At 34.9% G+C, this 15,785-nt stretch overlaps 1 protein-coding gene across 2 annotated transcripts in view; it reads right to left on the minus strand.

Annotated features, from left to right (window-relative positions):
* The window catches only part of RIT2 (Ras like without CAAX 2), a 374,546-nt gene that overhangs the window by 287,870 nt on the left and 70,891 nt on the right, over positions 1-15,785 (minus strand). For both annotated transcript variants that reach the window (XM_016933600.4, XM_016933601.4), the window contains exon 3: positions 4,186-4,242. In XM_016933600.4, the coding sequence (XP_016789089.1) occupies positions 4,186-4,242 (57 nt within the window). The remainder of the gene's footprint in view (positions 1-4,185; positions 4,243-15,785) is intronic.

Below are 15,785 nucleotides of genomic sequence, written 5' to 3' on the forward strand. Positions count from 1 at the left end.
GAGATAATGAAATAAAAGTAGGCAAAGAAACTCAATGAAAAAGGAATTCTTTCCTATCATTGTGCACCTTTGACTCCTTTGCTTTGAACAATGCCTGAAACATAAACATTTGTTAAGGAACTAATATTGAATAAAGAGGAAGGATTAGGAGAGCAGAGGAGTAAGATAAGAAAAAATAAAAATGATTGGCATTAGCACAATGTTTTTAATTTTTCACGAAAATTTTCTTTTGCTAATCATTTTAGGTCAAGAAATAGTAGTTAACAAACATAGAGAATTTTTATAAAAGACCACTAGAACACCTTTGATTAGTTATTAGTTTAGTTGCTCACCAGGACTCTAAAGTTACTATAGCAATATTTAAAAATGATTAATGCTTTCCTAGAAATGTATTTGCTTACTAATTTTCCATTTAATGAATATTTTATATCATCTGCCATATGTTCAACATTCTATTTAGGTCTGGGATACACTAGTAATAACATATTGGGCATTTTTAACCTTTATGACACTTTAATTTGACAGATAATTATCTAAACAATTATTTAACTTCATAGACATTAGTGATATTAAAAATATTCAACATTCTAAAAGAATGCATAAAAGAAAGGCTTATTTTTGGGAAGTCAAAAGAGGCGCTCTTGAGGAAGCAATATTTAAATTTAAGTTTAAGAGAAAACTATGAGTGAATGAAGCAAAGATGTAGGTGAAAAAATGAAGAGCATTCTGGGTAAAATATGGATGAAAATGCCATAAGACAGAAAAGGGCTTGACTAGTTTGTGGATCTAAAATAAGGTGGATGTGGTTAATGCCCAAGAAAGAAGTGGCAAGTGTGGAAGCTGAAGACATAAATAATAGCAAGACCATGAGAGTCTTCATTTTGTTCTTAGAATTTTTTATGCTAAAAATAATACAACACTAGGGACCATCAAACAGAGATTACAGTAGTCCAAATTTATAGTTTTCAAGATTTTTTTTGGTTCTGTGTAGAAACCAATTTTAAAACAAGTCCAAATTGGAGATGGGTGTGGCTTAGAAAAAGATGACAGAAAAGTTTATAGAGAGATGGGGACAGTTTTAAAACCTGTTATAAAGGTAGAAACAACAGGATTTTGTGAGTGGTTTAATGTAGAAGTTTAAATAGGTATCATGAATTATTCATGGGTTTCTGGTATGAGATGCTGGTGGATCGGGTGCTTTACCACGAGAAGGAATCCTGGAAAAAGTAAACATCTACTACGGAAAATCAGTTATTAAAGTTGATGCATGTTTAGTTTTTCTGCCTTGGAACTAACAAATGGAAAAGTTAAGCAGGCTGTCAGTAATATTCATCTTTCTCTCACAGAAGAGTATAAGACTGTAGGTATCTAAACCCTTAGCCAGGCCTGCAAGATCTTCAAAGATCTGGTGCCTGGTAATGTATTTAGCTCTCGCTTGCCTTCCTACATATTATACCATTTGCTTCACCCTTGGGCTTCTGGTTCCCAAAATGCCCCAGCTTTGTCACTTGTTGTGCTGTCTTGTCTCGGTGCCTATACTTTTTGTTTTAGCAATCCCTCCTCTTCACCAGCCTAATTCCTATGCATCTTTCAAAAATAAGTGCAGAGATTATCTGCTCTAAACTATGAAACAAAATTATGGCAGGCAATTGTTTTGGACTGAGCTCCTGCCCTGGGCCTAATAGATGAGACCAAACCAAAATGAAGTCACTCACACTAGATGCCGCAAAACCAACTGAAATTTTAAGCAAGCAAATAGACCCGTGAACAGACCAATACTTTCTGAAAGCAAGAGATTCCATTCTACCTGAGTCAGTGTAATAAAGAAGTCTCCTCTGCTTTAACCCTTACAAAAACAGTAATGTGAAGTAACCTAATATTAACCAATCTGCTTTTCCTTTCTATTATTATAAATTCATTGGTTACTAATGTTGAAATTGTTGCCAATAAATAAGGGGAACAATTACTCCTTGGGATGAACACTGGTATCAAATAATATATCTAACTCTTTTCAGTGATAAAGGGATCTTACGTTTTCAGAACTGGGGTATATTTGAAAGAAGAATAACTCTAAGCTGAATATAAGGGAGAAAATAAAGCCATATATATCTGTCAATTATTTTAGACAAAAGGCTATTTAAAAGCCTCAGTCAGTAGGGTAACAAACAGATCTAGAGAAGGATTGAAAAATATTTATTTCCTATCTCAATTGTGAAAACAGTATCCTTGATAGGTGTTATTCTTTTATAATTTGAATGATTTTCAAACTGTACTAATATGAATTTCCTCTTAAGAGGTCATTAAGTCAGCCACACTGAGTTACAGTTATGTAGCAGAAGCAGGTGGAAGGTAAATTATTTCAGACTTTTACCTTCTGCAAGCAGGATACCAATGGAAAATTGCTAACCAATATTCCCATTAGAAAGGCCACAAAATGAAATGATAGGAAAATCAGATCAAAAGTAATAAAGTACTCTATGTTTCCATTTTCAAACTTCTTCTTCTAAAGCTGTTTTATTTATAGCCAGATAAAGGTATGATTGTAGCTATCTGTTAGTACTGAATGTCCAGGTATCTTAATCTCAAGTGATAGATGTGTCTCATGGATAACCAAAGGAGACATCATCATATACTTCTCATTTCTTCTGTTTGAAGGAGTCATTTATGATTTATTCACATCTACTGCCCTGTTCAAGCTGTTAGACGTGAGAGGTTGATGAACAAGAGGCTGGTTTTTGAGACACCAATACATACAAAGCTTAAGAATAACAGAAAATAATAAACAACTGAGTGAATTTCTGATATCATAAATTATATATTATTGAATTTTCCAACAAGATAAAAGATTCAGAGATTTTTCCAAAGATTGTCCCTTTTGTGTAACTTACAGTGTGTGGTACAAAGCTATTGGCATTCTGGAATTAAGATATTTAGAAAATGGACTTAGAGAATTACCAAGCAACAGTTGCAGCTAACCACTTCTAAAACTTTACAAAGTAGTTTCTTTCTCTTTAGAAACAAACCTCAACTTGTTGAGGAAGTCCTTTCCAGTTACCACATACTAATTGCATGTACTTAAATCTAATCGATTTACTTCAACTGATGAGGTGGTCTTAATAAATAATCAGACATTTAAAAATAAGTATGTTTTATATATGTCAGCAATGGTATGCAAGCAAATATTCTGGGGCCTTTTGGGAAAGAATACAGGAGTATAATCTACAGCATACCATTTAATATATCAAGTAGGATCTTGAATTAAAATTTCTTGATAAGCATAATAGAAACTAGATGATCTTACCCATGGGTGGGGTGAGGATAAGATATATTCAGACTGAGGGAACAAATAGGGTAAGTAATGGGGAGTGGTTAAAGGAGCTCACCATCCAGGCAACCAGTCAGCCATGAGGCTATATGCCTCCCTCTCTGGGAAATAATGCTTGATGTGTTTTTAATACCAGTGTGTTTCTGACAAAGAGTACTACGGTGGACTCTGCTTGAAAATTTCCAGCCAATTCTTTAAAGTAGTTTTTTGAATGAGTAAAGCAATTTTAAAGACATCTTTTGTGCTTTGAATGAGGGAGAAAACTTGTTCCCCAATGCAAAACTTCTGCAGTATATTATGACAGAAAGAAAACTGTGTAGGAGGAATAAAACATGGGTGGTGTTTTGGCTCTAGCAATATTTTAACACCTTAAATGTCAGTTTCCTAACCTTCAAGATGAGAATGATGGGTAATATTATGTCTATATCTAACGTTCCAAATGCACCATTAACATGGCTAAATAACTCTGCAGTAGAAAATTCAGAGACTGACAGAAGTGAGCAAATACATATATAATCACATCAATTTTATTATCCAGAGTACAATTTTATTATCCAGAGAAACTTCTCAAATGCAGATAGATATCCATTATTAGATACTGAAATCACTTAATGGATTCCAACCACCATTTACCAGAAAGAAATAGAATAGATAATACCAGAGTACCCGGCAAGAAGTAAGGACAAATACTGTCTCTTGAAGCTTCTGTTGTGGTATGTTACATATGATAGATTTGTGTGTATGTGTTCTGGGTCATAGAGTAAATTATATTTATTTTCCATCAACATTGCTATTATTTTCAAGCCACTTAGTCACAGTGTCTTTATTTGAGCTTACAGAGAAAGGAAGCTTCCACTTACCTATAGTAGGGTCATGATAATCAGGGAACTGATGACTAATAAACTGCATTGTCATTGCTGAAAGAAAAAAAAACATTTTGTTTAATAAAAATTCACTAATTCATCAATAAGTTATTTACCAACATAGTCCACCAATCTTTTAAAAGGTTATGGTGAATAAGTTAGTTATGTGAGTGACTAATTTAATTTCACACAAAATGAAAACAATAAGACGAAGTTCTAGAGGGAAAAATGTGTCAGATAATGCCAGATACTTCTCTGAAATAAATATGTTCAAATTTTAAGTGTATTTCAATAAAAATGGTATTAGAGTAAAAATAAAGAAGCTCTTGACGTAATGAAAATGTAAACCAGTTACAGAATCCCTCTTGACCTTCTCTGGTTGAACAGTTGGTAATGATGTGCAAGTCCCTTTCACCAAAGAATCTGTACATTCTCTGGGACTCTAAGTTTTTCATCTTTAAAGTGAATAGATACCCTCTGAAGTTCTTACGAACTATAAAGATATGTAATTACATTATTTTTGTCTTTAACTGTTCAAAATTAAAATTATTTCAGTTACTTTTATTTTGCCTAATTTATGTTATCGACCACCTTTTCTTCATTACTTTTTTTCTGTAATTCTGTACCCTCCACATTATTTCCAAACCTATGATTTTGTAAAACATTTGTAATATTTCTATTGTAAAGTATTTCCTCATGTGAATTTCCATTATTAGGAAGCAAAAGGAACTCTGAAGCAAAACAACAAACTTAGATAAAAATAGTGTATAATAGCTCTTCTCTTTCTTTTTTCCTCACTTCTGCATGTGTGTTTGTTAACAGACTCTCTCCTTGAGCAAATTTTAGGTAAGATCCTAAGCCTTCTTCTCTACTAGGCCTCAAACATGGACCCTGTCCTTGCATTCTGGCTGGGTCTATATATCCCACTTGTCAAATCCTGCTAAGTCAGTTTAGAGAGACTCCTCCCCTAATATCTGATCCTCTGTCCTACCTTCAACAAGAATCCTGCTAAGTCAGTTTAGCAAGAATCTTCCTCCCCTTGCTGTCTCCTCTTAGAAATTTTCCATTCACAGGTGTAACCCCTCCCCTCTCACCTTCCTCCTGCTCTGTGCCTTGCGTATACATTTCTGCATGCCCTTTCTGTGTTTGGAATTGAGCCCAGTTCTATACTGAGGACTCTTTTCCCTTATGGAAATAGTTCCTGGATTAAATTTATTTTTATTGCTTTAACTAGTGTCCAGCTCTGGTTGTTTTTAAGTGTGTACACACTTTAGCAAATATTCAGAGCAGAGAAGACTTAGTTACATTCAACAAACATGTGGAATGCGCTAGTCTGACCCTGCTGAGAAAAGCAAAGAAATGGAAACTGACCCAGTGGAAGAGAATTTCTGTTTTATGCTTTAACAATTGTTTACTTCCTTTATTTGCAGTGACTGAGGAAGTCTCTACATGTAAGTATTACTCAATTTGACAGCTTTGGGCAAATTTTTGAAATGCAAATCAACGTTCCTTACAGATAGCCTGAGGAGTTAGAATACTTCAGGTAAACAAACTGAAAGCAACATGTTTATTAAGTGGATATGAAGAAGCATTTGGAAAATGCTTTTCCTGAGTTTTAAAATGACAGTTGCCTCCCTCTCTTAGTTCCTGACTGAAGTTAGTTCCTGAACTTCAGTCAGGCTCCTCTGAACCCTCTTCTCACCTACACGTAAACTTTTGTACTTCCATATTCATCTTTTCATAACCCAGATTTAGCAAGAATACTGCTAAATCAGTTTAGAGAGCATCCCTTACCCTTGATATCTGATCATTCTCAATACCTGATCAAATTCTTCATCCCCACCACTCCTCAAGGAATATTTGATTTCCCTGCCTTCAGCAAGAATCTCATTAAATTTGTTTAACCAGAATCACCTCTTCTGGATATTTCTTAGTAATTTTTCCATCCACTGACCCCAATCCTGCTTCTCGGCTATACACCCGCCTTAGTGCCTGCTGTATTTGGAACTAAGACCAGTTCTATATGTAGTTCTTTATCCTTTGCCATAGCTCCTGAATAAAATCTGTTCTTACCAATTTAACTAGTCTCTGGCTCTGATTTTCTTTAACAATGTTAAGAATGATTGATATCGCTACTCAAATGTCACACCATTCTATTCACACATTTAAACCTTCCTCTATCAGGTAGCAGTACACGATAGTCATGGAAGCTATCAAGAAGCAATAGAAAGAACTGTTATGGGCTAAGTTAATTGCTATGCAATTGGGAAGGAATTGTGGAGCCTGAAGAAATTTTGAACAAATTTAAGAAAGAAGATATGAAAGCATTTTAATAAATAATAGAAATATTTGGATATTAGACTTGAGAAACATACAGCCAACATCAGAAATAAATGAATCAGTCAGGGACTTACCTGTTACAGTTATTTATAAGAACACCTAGGCCGGGAGCAGTGGCTCACGCCTGTAATCCTAGCACTTTGGGAGGCCAAGGCGGGTGGATCACCTGAGGTCAGGAGTCCTAGAACAGCCTGGCCAACACGGCGAAATCCCGTCTCTACTAAAAATACGGAAATCAGCCGGGCGTGGTGGCGCATGCTTGTTATCCCAGCTACTCAGGAGGCTGAGGCAGGAGAATCACTTGAACCTGGGAGGTGGAGGTTGCAGTGAGCCGAAATTGTGCCCCTGCACTCTAGCCTGGGTGACACAGCCAGACTCCATCCCCCGCTACCTCCCCCCGCCAGCCTGCCCCGCAAAAACAAAACAAAAAGTATATATTTAGATGATGGAGTTTGTGCTTTAATGGAAACCTGCTGCTTGTTGTATAATTGAAAAAAGCCCTTTAAGTGTGGAATCTTCTGACCCACCGCTGAGACAGAATCAAAGCAAAAGGAGCCAGCTGAGCTTTGTTTTAGAATTCAAAAGATAATTTTAGAAAGATTGATTTGTATAAGTTTCTTTTGTGTTTTACAAAGTGGATCCCCTATAGGACATCTAACAGGCATTTCCATTTGGGGGAGATAATTTATAAAAAACAATTTTTGAAAAATCTCTCCTAAGTACCTATCAAGCTCAACCTGTTATCACACTGGAGAGAATCTGCTATCAGTCAGACTGGAGATTAAATTTTATTTCATTTTATGTTACACAGTTTTATATCCTCAAAAAATTGGCATTCTATTATTCCTTGCTAAAGAGCAACTTCATAAGAAACTCAAACAACATAATTCTATCCTTTTTTCAGATATTTTAATTGTACTGACTTTATAATATCTTAATACATTGGTTCTAAAAATCTAATAACAATGGTCTAACTTTTACTCCCAAAACATTCATTTATATACACACAAGAACACAATATTGAGAAATAGGTAACGATCAACATGTCCCAAGTAAGAACAGTTGTCCTAGAAAATACCAGCATAAGTCATAAATCAATATTTTGATCAGAATGTTAGAGTATCAATGAACAATGCAATTGTGAATTGTGGCTTTTATTATTTAAAAGTTTCCCTTATCTCATTTAATTATTTTTATCGTTTTGGTCTGATCAAAGTTATAATCACTGCATTAACTTTGTTTCTATTTTGGGGGTTTATTCCTAATTTTTCTTTGAATTTACAATCGTAAATCACTGTGTTTCAGGAGGTTCTTGGTATATTACAGTGCTGGATTTTTTGTACCAATTTAAAATTTGTTTTATTTTAATAGGCAAGTTAAGTCCATTCACATTCTTGTACTCATGTTCTTATTCTTGTTTTAGTCTAAGGTTTAAAATTGAATATAATAAATCTTCATCAATTAGCTATTTTTTTTCAAAGCTTTACCAATCTTCTCTTGATTGGATGGAGGAATATATATATATATATATATATATATATATATATATATATGATAGAATTCATGGGTACAGTATTTCCAGTGTTCTTGCCTACTTAGAGCTATTTTTCTATAGCCTTGATACTTACAAGACAACTTGGCTGGATATAAAATACTTGTCCTGCACTTTTCTGAACCATGTTAACTGTTTGGTCTGTTTTTCTGGAGATACTAAGGATTCTTTTTTCTTTATAGTCCGCTAGTTTTACTAAGTTATGTCTTGAAATTAATAGTTTCAGGCCGGACGCCGTGGCTCACGCCTGTAATTCCAGTACTTTGAGAGGCCAAGGCGGGCGGATCACGAGGTCAGGAGATCGAGACCATCCTGGCTAACACGGTGAAACCCCGTCTTTACTAAAAATACAAAACAATGGGCCAGGCATGGTGGTGGGTGCCTGTAATCCTAGCTACTGGGGAGGCTGAGGCAGGAGAATAGTGTGAACCCGAGAGGCAGAGCTTGCAGTGAGAAGAGATTGCGCCACTGCACTCCAGCCTGGGCGACAGAGTGAGACTCCGTCTCAAAAAAAAAAAAAAAAAAAAAAAAAAAAACAGTTTCAGATTTTTTTTTTTTTCAGGTACAAGTGGGTCGTTTCAATAAGTAAACACATATTTTCTTTAATTTCTAGAACTTTTTATTGAATTGTGGTTTTTTTTTGTTTGTTTGTTTTTGGTTTTTTTTTTTACATATTGTTGTTTTTATTCTTCAAGGATTTGACTTTTTATGCTGTTGAATATTTTTTGCCTGGTTTTCATTTCTACCACATTTTCTCTGACTTTTTAGACCTTGTAAAAATTATTATTAATCACATGTTAATTCTCTTGATTGTTTCCCTGCTCTCCAAATGTCTCAGTTTTCATTCCAAACTATTCTCCCAAGGGTACCTTGTGATTTGTCCCTTATTTCTCAGATGATTTTGTCTTTTCCTACAATTTCTTTTTTCTCAGTATATATCTTCTTTAAGTTATTTCTGTTTCTCAGTTTTTGAATTTCTGATTCTGTCTTTAAATTCATCTACACACGATTATTTGAGGATGTTTAATTCAGTTAAGCTTCTTGTAGTACATGTCAATGCTTTGTTAAATTTTGGGGGAGAATATTTATTAGCTTAAAACAGTTGATTCCCTTTTCTTTTTTCTTCTTAGGGTAGTTTTGTACCATGTTTGTGTCACCTTTTTTTCTCTGTTTCTATGCATTACATATTCAGTTATTACATCAAGGGTGTTGTCTTCTCTCAGGTTAGTAAAGTGCAGGATTTTTTTTTTATTTCAAATTAGGTAACATTGACAGGTGGTGGGGATCATAGAAGTGATTGTCATATCTTGTTTCTCTTTGTTTTCAACAGAATCTTTAGTTTTCTTCATTACCTTCCTACCTTTTCCTTCACTGCCACATCTTGAAGATGAATACTACTTTTCTACTTATTTCCATCTCCCTGAGAAGCAGATTGTCAGTTCTGGTTCTGTTTACTGTCAAGGACATTATCACTGCTGTGAAACATAAACTTTCAGACTAATTTTCAGTATTTTGGCAATTAGCGTTGTATGGCTTTCTTTCAAAGGATGATTTTACCAATATTTCATTTAAGTACTTGACTTTCCTCTCCTCTTTTTCTCAGTCTTTTAAGTCTTCCCTCTCTCCATCCTGCACAACCACAACCTTGTAATGGCACCAGAATTTCTGTTGACTTTTCTTTTTCCTTTTTTTTTTTTTTTTTTTTTTGAGACTGAGTTTTGCTCCTGTTGACCAGGCTGGAGTGCAATGGTGCGATCTCAGCTCACTGCAGCCCCCGCCTCCTGGGTTCAAGAAATTATCCTGCCTCAGCCTCCCAAGTAGCTGGGATTACAGGCATGTGACACCATGCCCGACTAATTTTGTATTTTTAATAGAGACAGGGTTTCTCCATGTTGGTCAGGCTGGTCTCGAACTCCTGACCTCAGGTGATCCACCCTCCTTGGCCTCCCAAAATGCTGGGATTACAGGCGTGAGCCACCACACCTGACCTCTGCTTTATTTTTCTACTTAGAGGTAATTTGACATTCATGGCATAGATCACATGTGGTTTAATTGTACTTTTTGTTGGTACTTTGGCTCTGTGGAAGGATGTATGGAGAAATTCAGATTCAAGAGGCCAACTATATTCTCCTATTCATTTCTCACTGACCAGTAAACCCTTATGTGTAAGATGGAGCCCACAAAATTCTTGAAGTATAGATCTTCAAAACTTGATGCTGAAAATGAGCAATTAATTTTTTCATGGAGAATTTAGGTCAAATATGAACTAAACACAATGTATTTAGTTTCTCTTCTTATCTATGCATCAGATTATTTCAATTAGAGGACTAGAATCTATTTGTCTAAAAAGGCCGAGAGAAAAGTGTAAGAAAGACTGTCACTGGATACCAATTTGGTCAAGACCGCTTAGAACAAGAAAAATCATGCTGTCCGTTCCAAAAGATTTTAAAGTTCACCCATAAAACACCTATTGAGCATCTACTGTGTGCTAGATATTGGCAATACCAAATAAATAGGTGGAACCCTTCAAATATAGTGAATTCTAGATGTGTTTTAGACATCCTGAATCAGAAAATTAAGCTGCATGCATGTGTGAGTGTGGGTAGTGGAGAGATTGATGGAAATAGGTGCCCTGGCATAAGTAGAATGTATAAGAACGCTATTTCCTAGCTCTGTCTTATAAAGAATTTATTAGTGCGAAAGGCAAATGGCTGAACAAGCTTTTGGTGTCTTTGCTGCAATTATTTTTCACTTATGTCAAATGCAACATAAGTTATGCTGGAAGATGACCATTGTGTTCTATGGAGTCTTTCCCAGATCCTCTCATCAAGAGGTCTCTCAGCCCTCAGAACATCAAGGCCTCCTCTGAGTTCTTTATGAAAAATTGGCAGAAAAGTGAAGTAAGAGAATTCAGAGAATTGTGTGACAGAATGTTAAGTAAAAAAAGTCCCATAAATATTGTACATTACTGTATCCACAGTCTATTATCAAAACTCAGTTACTTGGCTCCTCCTAACTACTATGAGATGGGGGTGCATGTTAGGAAGAAAAGAAAATAAGTTTGCTGAACACATAGCAGGCTTCAGCATAAGGGGGAAAAGGATATTTAAAGGAAAGGTGGAAATGTCAAATGAAGGAAAATGAAATGTTATACTTCCCCCCCCCCAAAAAAAATCATTTTCTGAAAAAAATAACTTTGGCTTTAATGTTACTCTGTATCTTACTAGCTTCTATAAGAAATGCTTCTAAATTATCTGAATAAGCCCCTTTTAATTTTTGATGAATATTAACAGAAATTATTATTAAAAACCATACTTTTAAAAATTTTTGTAGGGTGTAAAACCTACATGCTAGAAATATATGTATAATTATATTTATTGCTTTTAAAAATTAATTATCTAGATAGGAGTACATCTGAAATAATATGTGAAGCATTTTTTCAGGTTAACTATGTGGTCATCATAAAAATATCTGGGAAAAGAAATAACAATAGGAGGCTTTTTCTACTTTATGCACATAAACGCTTCTTTGAAAGTTGGTTAGTGGCTTTATGGATACAAAGAAAGTGAAGAGTGTGTATGAGTAGAGAAGACATTGGGTCCGAATATTTGCAATCTTTATAAAAGTAATTAGGGATGAAAATAAAGAATGCTTAGTAGACTCAATAGCCCTTTGCTTTAACTTCTAAAATTATTACAGTTAATTTATTACCCTTGTACAGCAAGTAAGAATATTACCCTACCAGAGAAATGGACATTACTTAACGGTAAGCCCTGGATACTGTTAGGAAGTACCTGATGGATTTCATATCAAAGACCCTTTTTCTTCATTAGTGGCTATATCATTAACATATGTTATGTAAATGTAGTGTTTCCAAGGACTTTATAAAATATTCATTAAGTACATATAATAAATAATGGCCAAATGCATCTTAAATGTTCATACAATGGCAGTGGTGAGAGATTAAAAACAATCATTTTTTAAAGCAAACACATTTTGTGTGGACGTCTTTTTTCATGCACATATTTTTATTTAAATTTCCATTTTATTATTCAGATATTCGCATAATTTACTATTTCATTTTAAAGTTAAATATAAGTCAACTGCTTCTTACTTTGCATAATTCAGTATTAAATCATCAAATTTACTTCTCTGAAAATCTGACAATATTATATATCACCCTCCTTGGAATGTCAGTGGTATTTGGCCAGAGGTAGAGACTGTCAGTTATGAAAGAGGAAAATTATAGAAAGGGGTTATTTCCTACAAAATAATATATATATATATATATAGCATAAGATCATATAACTCATTATTACTCCTCCAACCCACACCCACTCCTCCAAAAAATACTTGATATTTATGCGAAGTACTAAACTAAAGCAATTTAGAGAATAATACAATCTAAAAACTCAAAGACAGAAGATGGCAAATCACTGCTTTCCTTTTGAGAATTGATGTCCTGTCAGTGAAATGGGAAAAATGAGACTGGGAGACAGGTCACTAAGATTTAGCCCCATTTGTCTTGGTTTTTGGGACCATGAAAAAATTACTCAAACTCTCTGACTTAATTTTCTTGTCTGAAAAATGAGAAAAGGGAAGAGAGATAACTTAAAACCGCCTCCAAATTAAGCATTCTGCAATACCTCTTTCTTCATTTCATTGTTACCATCATCACCATTCCTTCCTCATCTATTTAGGATCTGGTTATTTCTCTTGTACTTCAATCCTCTATTTTAATCACTCTGTTTCTGTCACATTGGCCTTCAGAGTTTGTCACACCTTTCAGTAACGCCCTTTCCCAAGGAGAGTCTTTGTTGGTGCTTCTACCTCTGCCTGGAGAACTCTCCTCCAGATACCTGCATGGCTTGCTCTGTATTTCTTTCAGATTATTACTCACTTGGGCCTTCTCTGGGAGGTGTTCTCTCATTACTGAATTTAAATCAAAACCCATTCCTCCTCCTTGGAACTCCCTATGTTCCCTTGCTGGCATTCTTTCATTCAAAAATAGTATGTGTCAGACGCTGTTTAGATAGTTGGGATATGTCAGTGGACAAAACAGATGAAGACCCTTGCCTTCTAAAGGTTTACATTTGAGAAGAAGATGGGGAGTTGTGGAGGAGGACAGCCAGTGAAATTACACACACATTTGCTTACACAGTAATAGTATGTTTGATGGTGACAACAGCAACAAAAAATAAAATTATTATAGCACTGTTATTAAAATAAACATTTATTATGGTAGGTGGGATAAAATTCTATGACAAAATTAAATAAATATAGCATTTTCAACAAGAATAAGAACCATGTACAATTTTCCACTATTAAATAACTTGTTCATATAGTTTATAAAAAAGATAATAATGAGTATTAAATTATTATGTCTTTTATGTCCAAATAGATATATTTACAATAAATTAAAGGATTTTTATTGAAGACATCATTATTTAAAATAAGGCAGAAATTATATCTTTTAAAACAATTTAAATTTAGGATAATATTTTATATATCAATTTAAAAGTATTTAAGTTTGATTTATAACCTTACAAAATTCCTTGAAGGAACAATTTAACAAAATTGTTTTGAGAGCCGTGCAGTAACTTGGTTAGGTTACAGAGCAATATCAAGGAATCAAATTGATTGGGCCATAGGACCCCAAAGCCAGACTCTTTCCATTGTGCTAATTGGTTTTCAATAATTCCTTCCTCTTACCTGAAAATTTATGCACCACGTGGGCCATTGATATTTGCTGAGTAATAACACACACGTACACTAAATGTTTATTTTTGAATGAATAAATAAATAAATGCATCTAAAATTAACTTTTGACTCAAAGTCAAATTAAAGTAAAAGCAGGGAGACTGGGCTGCGCCTGGTGGCTCACGCTTGTAACCCAGCACTTTGGGAGGCCGAGGCGGGCCGATTACCTGAGGTCAGGAGTTCAAGACCAGCCTGACCAACATGGAGAAACCCCGTCTCTATTAAAAATACAAAATTAGCCGGGCTTGGTGGCACATGTCTGTAATCCCAGCTACTCGGGAAGCTGAGGCAAGAGAATTGCTTCAATCAGGGAGGTGGAGGTTGCAGTGAGCTGAGATAGCTGAGATAGTGCCATTGCACTCCAGCCTGGGCAACAAGAGCGAAACTCCGTCTCAAACAAATAAATAAAGAAATCAAATAAATAAATAAATAAATAAATAAATAAAAGAAAGCAGGGAGAGTGTTCTTTTATTTTCCCCTCAGCACACATATTTACAAACATTTTCTAAATTGCATTGAGTTGAGGATCAGAAATAGAGCTACAAGAATCCATAGCACAGGATCTTTCCCAAGGAGTACATGCCCAGAGGAAGCATGGCAGAACAGCACCCAGCACCTAGGCAGCCAAGCTGCTGAGCACGGAGAATAAGACTGAGATAACTACCAACCTGGAATGGCCCCAAACAGGAGTGATAGGATCTTTTTAAAGTCAAGGTAAAAGGGAGGTACTAAGAATAGTAAAATAGGGTCCTTGTGGAGTTTGGTAAAGATCTCCTAATTCTCTTTGCAGCTTTTAATACTGACAATGTTGATCTTCTGTACTGAAAGAATGTTGAATCAGAAATTGGGTAAGAGGTATCCCGATCCCACTTTAATGACAGCTTTCATTTTTTTTCTAATTAATGCATTTCTACAATGAAAGAAGTTCTCCTCTGTTTTCTCTAGGAATAATACAGGTTCTAAATTTCTATAAAATTAACATTTAGAAAGGGGTATTCAGCACTGGTGGTTTGGTGCTTTCCAGATCAAAAGCATAATTCAGCGTATTTATATTAAAGTAATGAAGCTCATTAATGCAGGCTAATACCAAACCTATACTTCCCAGAGTCAGAATTTCTGAACCAATTATTTTCTTAGAACAAATCCATCACAGTTCAAAGATGGGAAGGGAATCTGAGATTGTGATTTAATTTGTTTATTTAGTCATAAGACATTTACTGAAGGGCTGGTATGTCTACGTTTCTATAGGTGTGTGGTTATAGGATATGGATGGTTGAGAAGAAAAGGACTGAGATTTGGGGGTTGAGGGACAGATTAGAAAACAGCATCATTTAGTTGGGGAAATGGTGTTCAACTAAGCAGCTGGATGGGAGCAGCACCTTTTGCAATTCATCATTTCCCTGAGTGTTTTTCCTTCTATGGAATGTTCCCCTTTACTTTCTTGACATTTTTCCAAACTCACTGCTAATGGAAAGAAATTGTGCTTTCCAGGACTTTAAAAACTCTATTCATCTTCACTGACTGATTTTCAAGGATGATTGATGAGACACAAAAAAGCAAAGAATATTAAAAACTAAATATTACCAGTCATTATTTATTTGCTATATGCTGACAGTTTATTTTGAACTTAAACAAAGAAGAAAAATAGACATTTTCACTAATATTTTCTCAAGTATTTTATCATTTAGGATAAACCTCATCTCCTTAGGTAAATGAAATACCTAAGGAGTATTTCAGTATGCAGTGCCCTGCATACCTGTGCCAACATACGTAAATACAACTCTCTCTGTAGTGCCATTCTTACAGCATAATAACTAATGGAGACAATTACTGGAGTCTCATCTACATGAATGGGTGGTAGTAACTACAGACAATTCCAAAGCATTCAGATTTTAAAATGTGTATAATTTGTCATAGGAGTTATTGTAGATGTTAACATCTAATC

Source organism: Pan troglodytes, chromosome 17, assembly GCF_028858775.2.
Source record: "Pan troglodytes isolate AG18354 chromosome 17, NHGRI_mPanTro3-v2.0_pri, whole genome shotgun sequence".
NCBI lineage: Eukaryota > Metazoa > Chordata > Mammalia > Primates > Hominidae > Pan > Pan troglodytes.